This window comes from Sus scrofa, chromosome 3 (genome assembly GCF_000003025.6).
Source record: "Sus scrofa isolate TJ Tabasco breed Duroc chromosome 3, Sscrofa11.1, whole genome shotgun sequence".
NCBI lineage: Eukaryota > Metazoa > Chordata > Mammalia > Artiodactyla > Suidae > Sus > Sus scrofa.
The window spans coordinates 28,442,064-28,458,974 of NC_010445.4; the positions used below are offsets into that span (position 1 = coordinate 28,442,064).

A 16,911-nucleotide genomic window follows, 5' to 3' on the forward strand; every position below is an offset into this window, starting at 1 on the left:
TGTGTTTTTTGTTTCTCAAAAGCAGTCTCTCAAAAGGGTTTCTCCTTCTCTGTCACAATGTCTGGGACAGAGACCACAGCTTCTTTGATATGAGGAACCATCCCAAAGGAAGCAGACCCCTCCAGGCACCCAGGTGGGTGAAGAGTCTGCTTAAAACCTGCTCCATCTAGATTCAAACTCCATCTTCAACATAAACCCATACAAAAAGTGTATTTTTTTTGGGGGGGAGACAAGTTTAAAAAAATTTTTTTTCCAGAAATATAGCTACTGTGCCAATTAAGTGTGATTCAGGACCTTGGCAAGCATGAATCACCCCTTTACCAAACCCTGTCCATGAAGGCGATGACGGTCTGGTCTCCAGAACCACGGGACTGGGTCAGTGGAGATCTGCAGTGCCCACAGAGAAGGCTCTACTTAGGAACAAGTAGAGATTCTTTTTTCTTCTTTCATTCTTTGTTATTTCTTTATAGGGCCACACATGTGGCATATGGAAATTCCTGGGCACAGCTGCCAGCCCACAACCACAGCCACAGCCGTGCCGAATCCAAGCCACATCCGTGACCTACGCCACAGCTCACGGCAATGCCGGATCCTTAACCCACTGAGCAAGGGTGGGGATCGAACCCGCATCCTCACGGACACTATATCAGGTTCTTACCCCGCTGAGCCACAACAGGAATTCTATGGAATAAGCAGAGGTTCTTAATTCCTTATTCAAACGTGTGCCTGAGCCTTTTCACATGCAGATACGTGGTGTAATAAAACAAATCCCTCGCCTTTTAGTTTGCTGTTAAATCCTAGCAAGAACATTACATTGAGTTTTAACATTAGATATGTGGGTGGGTTATTTTTATATATTTCCTTAAAGTACATTTAAGAGGTGATACAACATCGTTGTTATTCAAGGGCACGATGGGTCTGAAGGGTTGAGAGCCACAGCTTCACACCTGTAGTTTGGAGTTTTGTTTCCTTTAGTTTTTGTTATTTGCTCTTTGCACGCCTTTATGAAATAGACAATATGAAGTAAAACTTAACTTCTTAAGAAAGCTAAGAAATGTAAAGAAAAACACTTTCTTTAAACACTACTGCTTTTTAAAATATTAAAATGCTTTATTAGAGTACCTGATATAATAAGATCAAGTGCACACATTTAAAGTATACAAGAGGGAGTTCCTGTCGTGGCTCAGTAGTTAATGAACCCAACTAGTATCCATGAGGACTAGGGTTTGGTCCTTGGCCTCGCTCAGTGGGTTATGGATCCAGTGTTGCTGTGAGCTATGGTGTTGGATCTGGTGTTGCTGTGGTGAGGGTGGCAGCTGCAGCTCTGATTCAACCCCTAGCCTGGGACCCTCCATATGCCATGGGTGTGGCCCTAAAAAGACAAAAAAAAATTTTTAAATAATAAAAAAAAAAAGTGTACAGAAGGAACTCCCGTTGTGGCACAGCAGGTTAAGAACCCGACTAGTATCCATGAGGATACAGAGTCATCCCTGGCCTCCCTCAGTGGGTGAAGGATCCGGCGTTGCCACAAGCTGCGGTGCAGGTCACAGATGCAGCTCAGATCTGGCATTGCTGTGGCTGTGGTGAAGGCTGGCGGCTACAGCTCCGATTGGACCCCTGGCCTGGGAACCTCCATATGCTCAGGTATGGCCCTAAAAGTAAAAAGGAAAAAAAAGGAAAAAGAAAATCCACCTGTCTTCTCACTGCATTTGAGATCAAACCCCCAAATCCAAACCGAGTACCACAGCCTATGGGACCCCTGCAAACCCTTCTCCTACTCTATCTCCCCCTGTTCCCCCACCTCTCACTCCACTCAAGCCACACCAGCCCACTTGCTGCTCCAGAAGCACGCCACACTTCTACCTCAGGACCTTTGCACGAGCTGTTCCCATGAACTAGAAAGCACTTCCCCCACACCTGCACAGGGCTCACCCCCTCCTTGCACACGAATCTCTGCTCAGATGGCACCTTCTCAGAGAGCCCACCCCTGCCCACTGTACCTGAATCAGCCCCCTCAGCCACTCTTACTGTCATTGCCTCAATCTTGTCAACAGACTTAACACTCTCCGCAGTTTCTCATCAAGGAATGTTTGAGTACCAGTGTCCTGTCTCCCATACAGAATGCAAGTGACACCAAACAAGGAGCCTGGGTGTTTTGTTCCACTATCTAAACCCTTCAGGGCCTAAAGGGCACTAGGCACATCAGCAATAATCAATTGTACCAACGAATCAGGATGGGCCAGGCCTGTGATGGAGCTTCAAGTTCAAGGCCAATTCTCTTCCCAGAAGCCTCACCTGCCTACCTCACAACATCTCCAGCAACCAACTCCCAGGGAGAGCCCGGGGGACAGCAGCGTGGGCATGCCCGCCACCACCATGGGAAAAAGGCCAAGACAAGCAGTCAGTGAGGTTGCAGTAACCCTCAAGAAGGAAGCTGCAGGAGCTCCCATTGTCGCTCAGCAAGTTAAGAACCCTTAGTGTCTTCAAGGATATGGGTTAGATCCCTGGCCTCGCTCAGTGGGTGAAGGATCCGGCGTTGCCACAAGCTGCAGTGCAGGTCACAGATGCAGCTCAGATCTGGCCTTGCTATGGCTGTGTTGTAGGCTGGTGGCTGCAGCTGCAATTTGACCCCTAGCCTGGAAACCTCCATAAGCCACAGGTACGGCCCTAAAAAGACAAACGAAAACAAAAACAAACCCCTCAAGCAGCAAGAACACTCAGGTTTCCAGGGGCTCAGAGAGAATCAGAGGAAAGAAGGGTGACTCAGAAAGGGCAGGGTTGCCCACCTGGGCACACGCTCGCCGATGGTGGCAGCAGACAGGATTCCTTCACCCACCTGACACTTTTCTCTCCTTTTCTACCCGGGTTGCCTTTGCTACATGTCAGCCTCCACCCTACTTTGCAGGTGAGCAAACCATGGCTCAGAGGAGTGAGGCAGCCCGCCCAGGACCATGAGGCTCGTGAGAGGCGGCACCACCCCCATCCCGGGTCTCTGTGCGGGGACGGAGCTGACCAGGTGGCCCTGCAGAGCGTTTGCCTGCCCCATGGCAGGAGGTCCGGCACTTACTTTCTGGACTTGGCACATTCCTTCTTCCAGTTCTTTACCAAAACGGGCACGACTTGTTCTGACATGTCCTCCTTGTTCAGGGACCAGAGGTCAGTGATCTCCAGGGGCTGCCGGTAGCCTTGAACCATCAACCTGAGGCCAAAACACAAGGTGGGAGGCGGTAAGCATCAGGAGGACACTGGCCCCCCAGCCCTGCCCCTGTGCACCACGCCACCAAAGGCAGCTGCACCCACAAGACCTGAGTGTGGGTGGCCACGTGGGCACATTCCATCATTATTGTTACTTTTTTTTTTTTTTTTTGCTTTTTCGGGCCACATATGGAGGTTCCTGAACTAGGGGTCCAATCGGAGCTATAGCCACCAGCCTACACCACAGCCACAGAAACACGGGATCTCAGCCACATCTGCGACCTACACCACAGCTCATGGCAACACCAGATCCTTAACCCACTGAGCAAGGCCAGGGATCGAACCCGCAACCTCACGGTTCCTAGTCCAATTCATTTCCACTGAGCCACAACGGGAACTCCTCATTATTGTTACTTCTGTTAGGTCACCCAGGGAAAACAGCCTCATTTTTTAGAGATACAAACAGAATATTTAGAATGGCTCTATTTATTTTAAAAAAATAATTTTTAAGGCTAATTTGGCAAAACACTAACCATCATTAAATTGGGTGATGAGTTTATTAAGGTTTATTAGACTAGCCTTTCCACAGCTTTGAACACTTTCCTCATAAAAAGTAAAAAACTAATATTTTAACTTGCCTTTTGGAAAAATTTCAGGCGTTTCCACTAGGTGCAGTGGGTTAAGGATCCGGCTTGTCTCTGCAGTGGCTCAGGTCACTGTGGAGGCACAGATTTGAGCTCCAGCCCAGCAGGGGGTTAAGGATCTGGCACCACCACAGCTGTGGTGTAGGTCATAACTGCAGCTCAAATTTGATCCCTGGCCCGGGAATTTCCATATTCCATGGGCACGGCCAAAAAAAAAAAAAAAAAAAAAAAAGAAGAAGAAAGAAAAAAAAGGGACAAAAGAGCTGAACTTAAAAACACTTTATTGCTAAAAAATGCTAACTACCATCTGTGCCTTCAGTGACTTGCAGTAATAACAAATAGGATAATAATAATAATGAAAAAGTATGCAGCATTGTTAAGAATTAACAGAATGTGACAGAGTGACATGAAGTGAGTAAACACTGTTGGAGGAGAGTTTCCCACAGACTTGATGGACACAGGGCTGCCACAAACCTTCAACTGGTTTAAAGTAAAAAACAAAACACAATATTTTGAAGCATAATAAAATGAAGTACGCCTCTATTATTTTTTCTGAACTATTTCATTCAGAGTGGTTGGACTCTACACACCTCTCCCCTTAAATACTAGTGTGTATCACCCTAAGAAACAGGACACGCAGAGTTCCCATTGTGGCTCAGCAGTTAAGAACCTGACTAGTATCCATGAGGACACGGGTTCAATCCCTGACCTCGCTCAGTGGGTTAAGGATCTGGCGTTGCCGTGAGCTGTGGCTGCAGGTCACAATGTGGCTGGGACCCCACGTTGCTATGGCGTAGGCTAGCAGCTACAGCTACGATTCAACCCCTAGCCTGGGAGCCTCCATATGCCACTAGCGCAGCCCTAAAAAGCCAAAAAAAAGAAAGAAAAAAAAAAAGGATATGCTCTGATTTAACCAGAGTACAAGGACCAAAATGAGAAATATGAAGCCTGGCTGGCATGACCTGCCGTCCATATTCAAATCACGCCAATTGAGCCAGCGATGTTCTTTAATGGCAATTGAAAAGTACATGAGAAAAATATTTAATTTTTTAAGTGTTCACAACAATTTTTTTCTTTTTCTTTTTTGGCCACATCCTTGGCATGTGGAAGTTCCTAAGGCTTGGAATCGAATCTGAGCCAAGCTGCAACCTACGGGGGATTGAACCTGGGCCACTGCAGAGACAGCACCAGATCCTCAACCAGCTGTGCCACAATGGGAACTCCCTGTAAAGAGTTTATAAAGACAATGAACAATGCTTATCAGGGGAGGCAAGGGGTTTAAATAATTTCCAGTAAGATGCTGACAAATGTGTGGGGGGAAAAACATGCAAATAAAAGGGTGAGAAGGGAGTGTACTGAGTGGCAGGCAGTGGCTACCTCTGGCGTTCTGGCGCTGTCGGTCTATGCACGTTTCTCTTACCCACTTTGCTAATGGGGGGAACCAATGCCAAGGAAGACAATTACACTTAATGCAAAAAAATAGCCAAATCTGAAGCTGAGCCAGGAGCCTGCAGCTTCTAACTGTCCAAGCCCAGCCGTCCACAGGATGCGAGCCATTTAGGTTCCTGCCCGTATCATGTGAATGTGGAGTCAAGGTCGGTGTCTCTAAGACCCGGGCCCAGAACAGGCACATGCAGGGCACAACCCTGTGGGAAGGGCGAAGGAGGGAGAACAGGCGTCTGAGCCAAACACTCCTGGCCCAGCACCCACCCGAGGCCTGGGGGCCAGGACTTACCCTGTGATCCACCAGAAGGTGATCCTGGAAAGGAAGGAGGCGCTGGATTCTGGGCAAGGATTCTAGCGGAGAGAAAACACAGGGTGGGGAGCAAAGGGAAATGAACCATTAAACTTCTCATCTACACCAGCTCCAGGCACCTCTCCAGGGACAAACGGCTACTCTAGAGCCAGCAAGTCGCACCCTGAAAGGATTTCTCTCCCGAGCCCCCCCGGTGGCCTAGAAAGAAACACATGGCGGTTCCTCCAGTTTTACCCAGCAGTTATTTCCTGAATATCTGCTATGTGCCAAAAGGGTACAAGACATCCCGTAGCGGTCTTATCTTATATCTCATAGCAACGCCATGCACATGGTGCTACTGTGGTCCTCGTTTTATTCAACATATATTGACTGGGCATCTACAATGTGCCAGGGACCCTACAAAGTACTAGCATCATCTCATGTTCTCAAAGAACCTTGAGTATGTAGTATTACTACTATTCCTACTGCTTTCACTCATTCATTCCACAAATATTTTCCAAGCACCCCCTATGTGCCTACCACTTGTATATAAATCTGAACGGACATATAATCCTATACCAAGGTAGTAATACCACCACCTGCTAACACTCTCTGCTAGCTAGCTCTACGTGCTTTACACAAGTGATCTCACTTAATCTTCATAATCACACTACGAAGCAGGTTAAAAGCATCACCCTCATTTTATAGTGAGAGACACGAAATGAAAAGACTTGCCTGCGGTCCCACACTAGAAGCAGTGGAGGCAGAAGGGGAGCCCCAAACAGTCAGGGTACAGAGAGAAAACATTCATCAAACGATTGCATGAACAAACACAAAACCACGACTGTGCTGAGGATCACAGCCCAAGGGCAGGTCAGCATCACCAGTGAGATCACTGGCATCTCCCTGGGCTGATCTAGTTGACAGAGGCCAGGGAAGGTGTCCCTGAGAAACACATCTAAGCTGGGGTCTGAAGAGTGAGGAGATGATAACTAAGTGAAGGGAAGAGGCAAGGTGGTCCCAGCAGAGAGAACAGTGTGTGCAAAGGCCCTGTGGTAGAGGGGAACACAGCCAGCTCAGGAACCAGGAGGGGCCTGAGCAGCCTACACTGGAGGCCACATAAGCAATGGGTCTCCATCCCAAGGGCAACAGGAAATCATCAACAGATTCGAAGCAACCTTCCAAAGAACCTCTTTCCAGAGCCACAAAGAGGAGCTCCAGCTCAACGCCAGAGAGACAACGGATGGGTCACTGGCACAGAGCCCTCAGGACCGCACACAAACTGACACTTTCAGGTCTAAACCCTGAAACACGAGCGTTAGCAAAGGTGGAATCACCTGGCAGAGATGAGAGCATCAGCCGAGGATGCCGCTCAACATTCCAGCATTTTGCAGAAAGAAGGTGCCGGAGAGTCTGAGATGGGAACCCTCTCCTCGGGTGGTTGTCCACCCAGGCTGGGAGCACTTGAAAAACAAAAACACCGTGGAGCTCCCATCGTGGCGCAGCAGAAACGAATCCGACTAGGAACCATGAGGTTGCAGGTTCAACCCCTGGCCTCGCTCAGTGGGTTAAGAATCTGGCATTGATGTGAGCTATGGTATAGGTCGCAGACGCGGCTCGGATCCTGCATTGCTGTGGCTGTGGCGCAGGCTGGTGGCTGCAGCTCCTATCCACCCCCCAGCCTGCAGAAATCTGTGGAGGAGATGGGATTACAATAGCAGAACAGAAGGCTTGGAGCTCACCTTCTCTCATAAAACCAACAGAATTTCAACCAGATGCTGAACAACCTTCAACCAAATGGACTAGAAACTTTAAAAAGATCCTACACCAGAAGACAAAGAGGCAGCCACATCAAGACAGGAGGAGGGGCGATGAGGCGATATAAGCAACCCCATACCTGCTGGGTGGGAAGCCCGCAGACTGGAAAATAACTATCACAGACTCAGCTACAGGAGGAGAGTTCTGAGCCCCGCGTCAGGGTCCCCACGCCTGGGGATCTGGGATTGGGAGAAAGAGCCCCCGGAGCGGCCGGCATTGAAGGCCAGTGGGGCTTGTGCGCAGGAGCTGAGACTGGGGGAGACGGAGCCCCCATTCTTGAAAGGCGCACACGGGCTTTCAAGCGCACTGGTCCCAGGGCAAAGCAAAGTCTCCATAGGAATCTGGGTCAAGCCTGACTGCAGTTCTTGGAGGATCTCCTGGGGAAACGGGGTGACTGTGGCTCGTTGTGGAGGAAGGACACTGGAGGTGAAGGCCTCAGGAGTGGCCATCGCGTGTGTTCCTCTGGAAGTGGCCATGCAGGGAGAATCCGGCCCCAACCATCAGCGCTGAGAAGCCCCAGGCCCAACAATAAGCAGGTGGGAGCACAGCCCCGCCTATCACTAAACAGGCTGCCGAAAGACCCCACAGGCACAGAGCCGCTTCTAATCGCACCCAGAGACAAAGCCCCACCCACCAGAGGGAGAGGAATCAGCCTCACCTGCCAGTGGGCAGGCACCAGCGAGCCCGGTACCAACTGCAGCCACAAGGAGGGCAGAGACCAGAAATAAGAGAGGCTACAACTCTATTGTCTGCAAAAAAGGAGACCACACGGAAAACCTATAGAAATGAAAAGGCAGAGAAGTATAACGCGGAAGAGGGAGAAAGAAAAAAACCCAGAAAACAGCTAAGTGATCTGGAGATTATCAGCTTCCTAGACCCCTAGCCTGGGAACCTCCACATGCCTCAGGGTGAGGCCCTAAAAAGTCAAAAAAAAAAAAAAAGAAAAAAAAAAGAAAAAACAAAACCAAAAACACCATTTCTGCCTGGTCCCCACCCCCCAGAGACTCTTATTTAGGCGGTCTGGGGTGGGTCCAGGTACTTGAGTTTTTGTTTTGAATGCCCAGCGTCTCCTTGATAAAGTGGCCAGGCAGGAAATGTGTAAGAGAAGCCCAGGACATCTTGTCACAAGAGAGAGGAGAGGGGTTGTTCAGAGGCCTCAGAAGCAACCAGAAGTAGCTTCCACGAGCCCAGAAAGGGGCAATTTGAGCTGCAAAACAGATAGTACGTCAAAAGGAATGAGACACATCACTTATGTTTAAACATACGAGTTCATCCTGATCCCGGAAAAGAAGAAAAACCTCTGGGCATCACTGATGCAAAGATGCCAGTGGACCAAGTCGTCGTTTTGAAAACAGAACATGGAAAGAAATAAGCATTTGTCTATGACACCACAGGAGATGCAGGGAACTGTCTTTGCATAAACATGGACCAGCAAACAAGTGAAAAAGGAATGACAGCACGTAAGAGGTTGCACCATTTTGTAACCATAAGGGTATTGAAATACTTGATATTACAGAATTAGTCATCAATGGTTTCAGGCCAAATAATGGCATCGCTGTTGCACTAGTTAAAATCCTGTATCTATTGGGAATTATCAATGGTGGGAAGCGGGGAAAGAGTATACAGGAACTCTACCAATTTTGTAACTTTTTGTGAGTCAAGTTGCTTCAAATAAAAAGTTACTAAAAATTTGGAGTTCCCATTGTGGTGCAGCGGAAATGAATCCAACTAGGAACCATGAGGTTGTACATTTGATCCCTGGCCTCGATCAGTGGGTTAAGGATCTGGCATTATCGTGAGCTGTGGTGTAGGTCACAGATGCGGCTCAGAGCCTGCGTTGCTGTGGCTGTAATGTAGGCCAGCAGCTGTAGCTCCAATTGGACCCCTAGCCTGGGAACCTCCATATGCCACAGGTGCAGCCCTAAAAAGCAAAAAAAAAAAAAAAAGTTACTAAAAATTTTAGGAGTTCTCATTGTGGCTCAGAGAGTTAAGAATCCAACAAAGTCTCTATGAGGATGTGGGTTTGATCCCTGGCCTCACTCAGTGGGTTAAGGATCCCAGCATTGCCAGGGATAGGTGGCAGATGTGGCTCAGAACCGGTGTTGCCATGGCTGTGGCGCAGGCCCGCAGCTGCAGCTCCAATGCAACCCCTAGCCCCAGAACTTCCATATGCTGCAGAAGTAGCTGGAAAACGAAAAAAATAGTTATTAAAATTTTTACATCCCTTATCTTTCAGAGACACACGTTGCAATGTTTACATGTGATGCAGGGTGAACAGCCCATGGCAGTTATTAGACTGCTGTCCACTTGGGAGCACATTCAAAAGCTTCCAGCATGGAAAGCTTCCCCAGTGAGTCACCACGAAGCCTGGGCTGAGAACCACCAGGCTCCACTCGCTCTGGGGCCAGGAGGCCTGGGGACTTGCCAGTCCTAACCACCCTGGAATCACCTGTGGAGCTTCTTAAACACAGACGCAGAGTCCCAGCCCAGACCAAGTGGCTCACCAGCTCCGAGGGCGGGGCCCCGGCATTGGGACATTTGCAATAAGATTAATCAGATGCAGCTGGCCCACAGACTGACATTCTAAACCAACCAAAGGCCAGATAGCCCCAGGTTCAAATCCTCGCACTGCTGTTCTCTAGCCGAATGACCTTGGGTGTGTCCTTGCACCCCCAAGGTCTCAGTTTTCACATCTGGGAGATGGGAGCGGTCAGTCCTACTGCTAGGCCCGCCTCAGAGGACCACAGGGAGGGACAAGTGAAACGAGGACCACACGACAATGTTCTAAGCTGGAATTTTTCCAACCTGAGGCAGCAGCACAATTCCTGGAGGAGGTGGTAGTAGCTGGTTTCGCTTCTGGAAGTGGGTGGATTATCAGGGAATCGCAAATGCACTTCAGCTGCAGCCCAGTTGCTACCCACTGTGAAAAGCTCAGGTGCTGGGAGAGAAGGGGACGGGGCGGGACACAGCTGGCAATAACTCATTCATTTCTTAAGCAAATATTGAGGGCGGACCTGCTTACACGCCAGGAGGTGGCTGAGTACACCCAAGGCAGAGCGACGCCTGCACACACACGCCTGCACACACACGCCTGCACACACACGCCTGCACATAGGTGAAGTCCTGGCCCCGTTCTGCTTCCCACCTGGGTAGAGATGGACAGGAAGCAAAGCGAGATGCAAATAAGTACGTAGCTACAGCCACGTGGTGAGAGTTGCAACAACAACAACAAAACAGAATGCCAGAGAGAGAAGGGGGTGAGGGCGGGGCCACGGGGACGGGGGACCCCTGTGTGAAGCAAGGTGGTTAGAAGGAGGGTCTGAGTCCCAGCTCTGCCACTTAGTGGCCAAGGGGCCTTGGCCGAGTTTCTTGCTGGGGATGAGATTACAGGAGACAGAGCCTGTGGAGAACTCAGAGCAGCTCTGGTGCAGAGGAAAAGCTAAGGCAGTGACATCAGCAGTATTAACATGAATACCCACGGCGCACACAGTCCCAAGTCTGCCGTTTCCTACAGACTGTGACACACCAAGCGCTGTACCAGGTGCTTCATGTTGGGGTTGGCAAACCCAGGCCCACAGTCTGGCCACTTGCAGAAAAGCTGTGTTGGGACCTGGCAATGCCCTTCACTTCTGTATCGCCCACATCTGCTCCCCAGCTCTGGCGGTGGCAGAGCTCAGCAGCTGCGACAGAGACCATGTGGTCTGCTATCTGCCTCCTTATGGAAAAAGTTGGCTGACCCCCTGCTTACATCAGACCTCAGGATACGAAGAGCAATTCTTTTTTTTTTTTTTTTTTTAGGGCCTCACCTACAGCATTTGAAAGTTCCCAGGCCAGGGGTCGAATCAGAGCTGCAGCTGCCTGCCTATGTCACAGCTACAGCAACACAGGATCTGAGCCACATCTGCGACCTATACCACAGCTCATGCCAACACCGGATCCTTAACCCAACGAGCAAGGCCAGGGATCAAACCCATATACTCTTGGATACTAGTCAGATTCTTAACCTGCTGAGCCACAACGGGAATCCCAAAGACGGTAATTATTAAGGGGAGGCACTAGAGCTCAAAAGATGGCCTGGTGCTCCGACTCCAGCCTTCCTTCAGTCTTGGTGTCAACATGGAGTCATCCCCTACGCAAAGATACCTGGCTGTGGGGGCGAGTGGGGGCCCGTGCCCATGCCTGGTGGCAGGAAGAGGGCTACCTCAGCTGGAAGGAAGCAGGACCCTCCTCAAATTCATTCACCCAGAGGGAAACCCACCTTTCCCTAACCTGCAGGAGGCCCTGATGCAATGTGCAGGTGTCAGGTTTACCCACAGGAGCCTCCCAAATCCTGGCTTGGCTTTCAAAACCAGGCAAGCCCAGCTGTGGGCTGAGAATGACACCACCCAAATCTGATCACAATCATTTTGTAAATGTATAGAAACAGGGAATTAGTAGGGTGTGCACCTGAACTGACAGTGTGGCAGGCCAATTATACTTCAATTTTTTAAAAAAAGATATGTAAACACAGGATTCTAATAGGTTCTGCAGTGAACAATATTTACATTACATAATGATAGAAACACTAATTACAGATATAATTTAAAGTACTATAGGAGTTCCCTGGTGGCCTAGTGGGTTAAGGATCCAACACTGCCACTGCTGTGATACGGGACAGATCTCTGGCATAGGAACTTATGTACCAAGGGCACAGGCAAAAAATAATAAAAAATTAACATGATAAAATTTCGGGGAGAGGATGAGGAAGGCAAGGTGGAGGTATTACATCTTCATCTCAACATTTATAAACTTAAAAACTGCTTTGTTCTTTTCTTTTTATTCTGCCTGTAGGAGATGACAGACATTAACTAAACCTACTGTGGAAAACGTTTCACAACATTTGTAAATCAAACCATCAATGCTGTACGCCTTAAACTTCATCAGTGATGTATGGCAGTTATTTCTCAATAAAACTGGGGGGGAGGAGTTCTGGATGCGACACAACAAGATCGGCAGAATCTCTGCGGCGCCAGGACGCAGGTTCGATCTCCGGCCCAGCACAGAGGGTTAACGGATACAGCCAACCTGGCTTGGATCTGATCTCTGACCTGGGACCTCCATACGCTGAAGGGTGGCCAAAAAAAAACAAACAAACAAAAACAGGGGTGGGGGAGGGGAGAATGAAGCAACTGGTCAGCTTCCTAACTAAAGGTGAATTCATTCCATTTATAGGTAACTATATGCAAATGAAGTCCTACCTCTGAGGCCATAAGAAATGATTGGGGGGATGGGGTGGAGATTAATCCTCATTCTAGCTAATAAAAATCCCAGTCCCTGTGAGAAAAATCTACCCTCCAGTTTGGAGAAAAAGGAGCCCTCCTATACTGTTGGTGGGAATGTAAACTGGTACATCCACTATGGAGGACAGTATGGAGCTTCCTTAGAAGACTTAAATTAGAGTTACCATATGATCCAGCAATCCCACTCCTTGGCATATATCCAGACAAAACTTTCACTGAAAAAGATACATGCACCCTTATGTTCACTGCAGCACTATTCACAATAGCCAAGACTTGGAAACAACCTAAATGTCCATCAACAGATGAACGGATTAAGAAGATGTGGTATATATACACAATGGAATACTATTCAGCCATAAAAAAGAACAAAATAATGGCATTTGCAGCAGCATGGATAGAACCAGAGACTCTCATACTGAGTGAAGTAAGTCAGAAAGAGAAAGAGAAATACCATATTATATCACATATCTGGACTCTAATATACGGCACAGATGAACCCATCTACAGAAAAGAAACTCATGGACATGGAGAACAGACTTGTGGTTGTCAAGGGGGAAGGGGAAGGAGTGGATGGACTGGGAGTTTGGGGTTAGTAGATGCAGACGATTGCATTTGGAATGGATAAGCAATGAGATCCTGCAGTATAGCACACAGGACTACATCTAATCATTTGTGATAGAGCATGATGGAAGATAATGTGAGAAAAAGAATGCATATATAACTGGGTCAATTTAAAGTAGAAATTGACAGAACACTGTAAATCAACTATAACTAAAAATTCTTTTAAAAAAGAAAAGACACATGCACCCCACTGTTCATTGCAGCACTATTTACAACAGCCAAGACATGGAAGCAACCTACATGTCCATTGACAGAGGAATGGATAAAGAAGATATGGTACATATATACACAACGGAATTCCACTCAGCCATGAAAAAGAATGCAATAATGCCATTTACAGCAACATGGATCAATCTAGAGATTATCATACTAAGTGATACGAGCCAGAGAAAGACAGATATCATATAATATCACTTACATGTATAATCTTTAAAAATGACACAAATGAACTTATTTTCAAAACAGAAATAGACTCACGGACACTGAAAACAAACAGACTTAGTTACAGAAGGGGAAAGTGGGGGGAGTGATAAAGTAGAGGAATTTAGGCTAACAGACACACACCAATATATAGAAAACAGATAACCAAAAAGGATCTACTGTATAGTACAGGGAACTATACTCAAGATTTTGTAATAACCTGTAAGGAAAAGAATCCGAAAAAATATATATATGTGTGTGTGTGTGTGTGTGTGTTTGAATCACTGTGTTGTACACCTGAAACTAACACAACATTGTAAGTTAACTACATACATCAGTTAAAAAAAAGAAAAAAGAAAATCTCCCCTCCAGATGCAATAAGGTTGGTTCAGCAACACGAACATTTCAGTTTCTTGTGTATACCATCCAAGAACCTTCTCCTGATCATCTCCCCAGCCCTCCCTCCTCCTCTGGATCCAGATGCAGATCTGCAGATCATCAGAGGTCACATCGGGCAGGCGGAAACTGGGTCCCATCACACCCACACAGATAAGAAATTACATTAGTCTGGGAGGAGGTTTCTGGAGGTCCCTGTCTGACATGAAAGGCCTTACGTGATAACGACAGCGTTCTGGAGTCGTCAAGAACTGATAATTTTTTTAAAAAGGAGGAAAGAAAAAGAAGAGGCAGCTGGACGAGGATTCAGGCAGCATTCCATTCAACAGAAACCAAGCAAAACTTTCTGGCGCAATTCACAGAGCGGAAAAGGCAGGGCTGCCAGCCTGGGGCTTCCCCACCTCTGCGACTGGACGGGAATGACTCCCTTCTCAGGAGCGAGGAGGCTTATTAACCGCTCCCCGCATTCAGTTAGATACAAGGATAATTCAGACTGGTCCCCACTGAAGGTGAAAGAAGAGAAACGAAGTTTTATACCAAGAGAAGGCTGCGTTCTTTGGCATCTATACCTGGCACTGGGTGGTTTGGCCAGAAACCGCGAGGTTTACACTTACTGGGTCAAACAGCCCCAAGCACTGGTGCTTTGAGAACTGGCCATCCATTACCTCCCACGGGACACAGCTGGGACCTCATGTGGGGCCTCCAGCATTCTGGCCCTTTCAGCAGTTCTCCGGGTTCCCACCCACCCTTTCCGGGTTTGATTCTGCTTTGGTTCACTTTTCTGCCAGTTCCTCCAACTCAGCCTGCCTAAACGCCCCGCAGGGAGGGGTGAATCAGGCAGTGGGACAGCTCCGACCAGGGGTTCTCAAACGCGGCCCTACCACCACCATCCGCACGCAGTGCCTGGAAACGCTGGGGCCCACCTCGACCTACCGACTTCGGTGCGCTGGGGGCGGGGCCCGGCCCAGCTCCGCCTTTTAACAGGCCCAGCCGGGGATGGGGATGCCCACGCAGGCGCAGAGGGGAAGGGCGCACGGCGGGAGGGCTCCGGATCTAGCCTCACGAAATTAGGCAAAGAAAAGTCACCACTTTGAACTTCTGTGTCCTCATCTGTAACAATGGGGGAGATTCGCAATTCCCCCCGCAAAAGAAAGTTGCCTTGATCTGAGGATAGCATAAGTTAATTTTACTTATTCACACAGGCTGCTATTTTGACTTTTTTTTTTTTTTTTTTTTTTTTTTTTTTGCTTTCTAGGGCCCACACCCTCGGCATATAGAAGTTTCCAGGCTAGGGGTCGAATCAGAGCTACAGCTGCCAGCGTATACCACAGCCACAGCAAAAGAGGATCCGAACCGCGTCTGCGACCTACACCAAAGCTCATGGCAACACCAGATCCTTAACCCACTGTTCAAGGCCAGGGATCGAAATGGGGTCCTCATGGATACCAGTCAGATTTGTTTCTGCTGAGCCAGGACAAGGAACTCCCAAGGCTGCTATTATTTATCACTGGCTGGACCACCTGAACATCAGACAGTAAGGAATTCATTGGTACAACTTGTAACACTGGTGCTTTTTGTTGGCTCGGCCAAATCTCAGCTGGGCAGATCTCCAGGCACAGGACTGCCGTGACCTCCCCTGCAGCCCACGTCATGCACGCTGCCTTTCCCCATGAATATGTCTGTTTTCTCCTCCTGGTTTTTGACACTTTGTTACACACAGGGTCACTCTTCAGCTCAGCCCTCTCTGCAGCAATGGCTTCCTAAGTGCCACCAGCCTCCTTGTGCCCTACGCATCTTCCTTCCAGGCAGAAGGATCCTCTAAAACTCTTCCAACCGGGGTGAGTCCTCCCTTGCCCCTTCCCCAGCTGAAAAAACCGTCTGACCAGAATTCCTAGTCCTTATAGTGACACCCAATTCCTCCCTTCGTCTTTCACGCTCAGCTCCCTGGCCCTCTGACCCAGCCAAGCACAGGTTCACGCCGTTCCCAAACACTCACCAGCTCCATCACCCTGATGGACATGCTGTCCCCTCCATCAGAAGCATCCTCCCAGCCTCTATCCAGCCTTCAACCTCATTAGCCTGGCCCAGGCTGCCCGTTTCTCTGGCCTGGGCACACCCTCCCCTGGCTGCTGGCACTGGAGCCCCAGGCTGCGTTAAGGACTAGTCCTAGGCCCCTAGCACTTCCCTGCCTTGGAGTGCCACTGTCCAACCCGGAGCTGGTGGCTTATTTGCCCGCTTCCCCCTCCTCCATCTCTCCTAAGGGTAGTCAGCGTTTGTTCATTTCTAGGTGCTCAGAGCCCAGCTGAGCCCCTGGCACAACACTGAATTCCTAAGTGATCAAAAGCATAAAGACGAAAGGCATTTTAAATGGAGTTTGGGGAAGTTCCTGTTGGGGCTCAGCGGGTTAAGAACCCAACATAGCATCCACAAGGATGTGGGTTCAATCCCTGGCCTCGCTCAGTGGGTTAAGGATCCATCATTGCCACAAGCTGTGGCGTAGCCGATGTGGCTCGGATCCGGTGTTGCCATGACAGTGGCAAGAGAGCTGCATCTCTGATTTGACCCCAAGCCCAGGAACCCCCATATGCCACAGGTGGGGTCCTAAAAAGAAAAGGAATTTTTAAAAATGGAGTTTTTGATCATCTCATTAACAAGCTAAGCCCAGCAATTGCCTCTGGGCTGAGGGAGATAGAAACCAACTGTGAGGGGACAAAAGGGGACTTCATGGGGTCCTGGGAAGGTTCTGTATCTTGATAGGGGGTTGAGTTACTCATTTGTCAGAACTCATCTAAGGCTAGGTTAG

General features: G+C 48.7%; 1 protein-coding gene across 1 annotated transcript in view; it reads right to left on the minus strand.

Moving 5' to 3' along the window:
- Positions 1–16,911, minus strand: part of ABCC1 (ATP binding cassette subfamily C member 1) — a 112,073-nt gene that overhangs the window by 81,196 nt on the left and 13,966 nt on the right. Inside the window, exons 5-6 of the mRNA XM_021086560.1 lie at positions 5,575–5,636; positions 3,068–3,199 (exon numbers count right to left, since the gene is read on the minus strand). Of these exons, the coding sequence (XP_020942219.1) occupies positions 3,068–3,199; positions 5,575–5,636 (194 nt within the window). The remainder of the gene's footprint in view (positions 1–3,067; positions 3,200–5,574; positions 5,637–16,911) is intronic.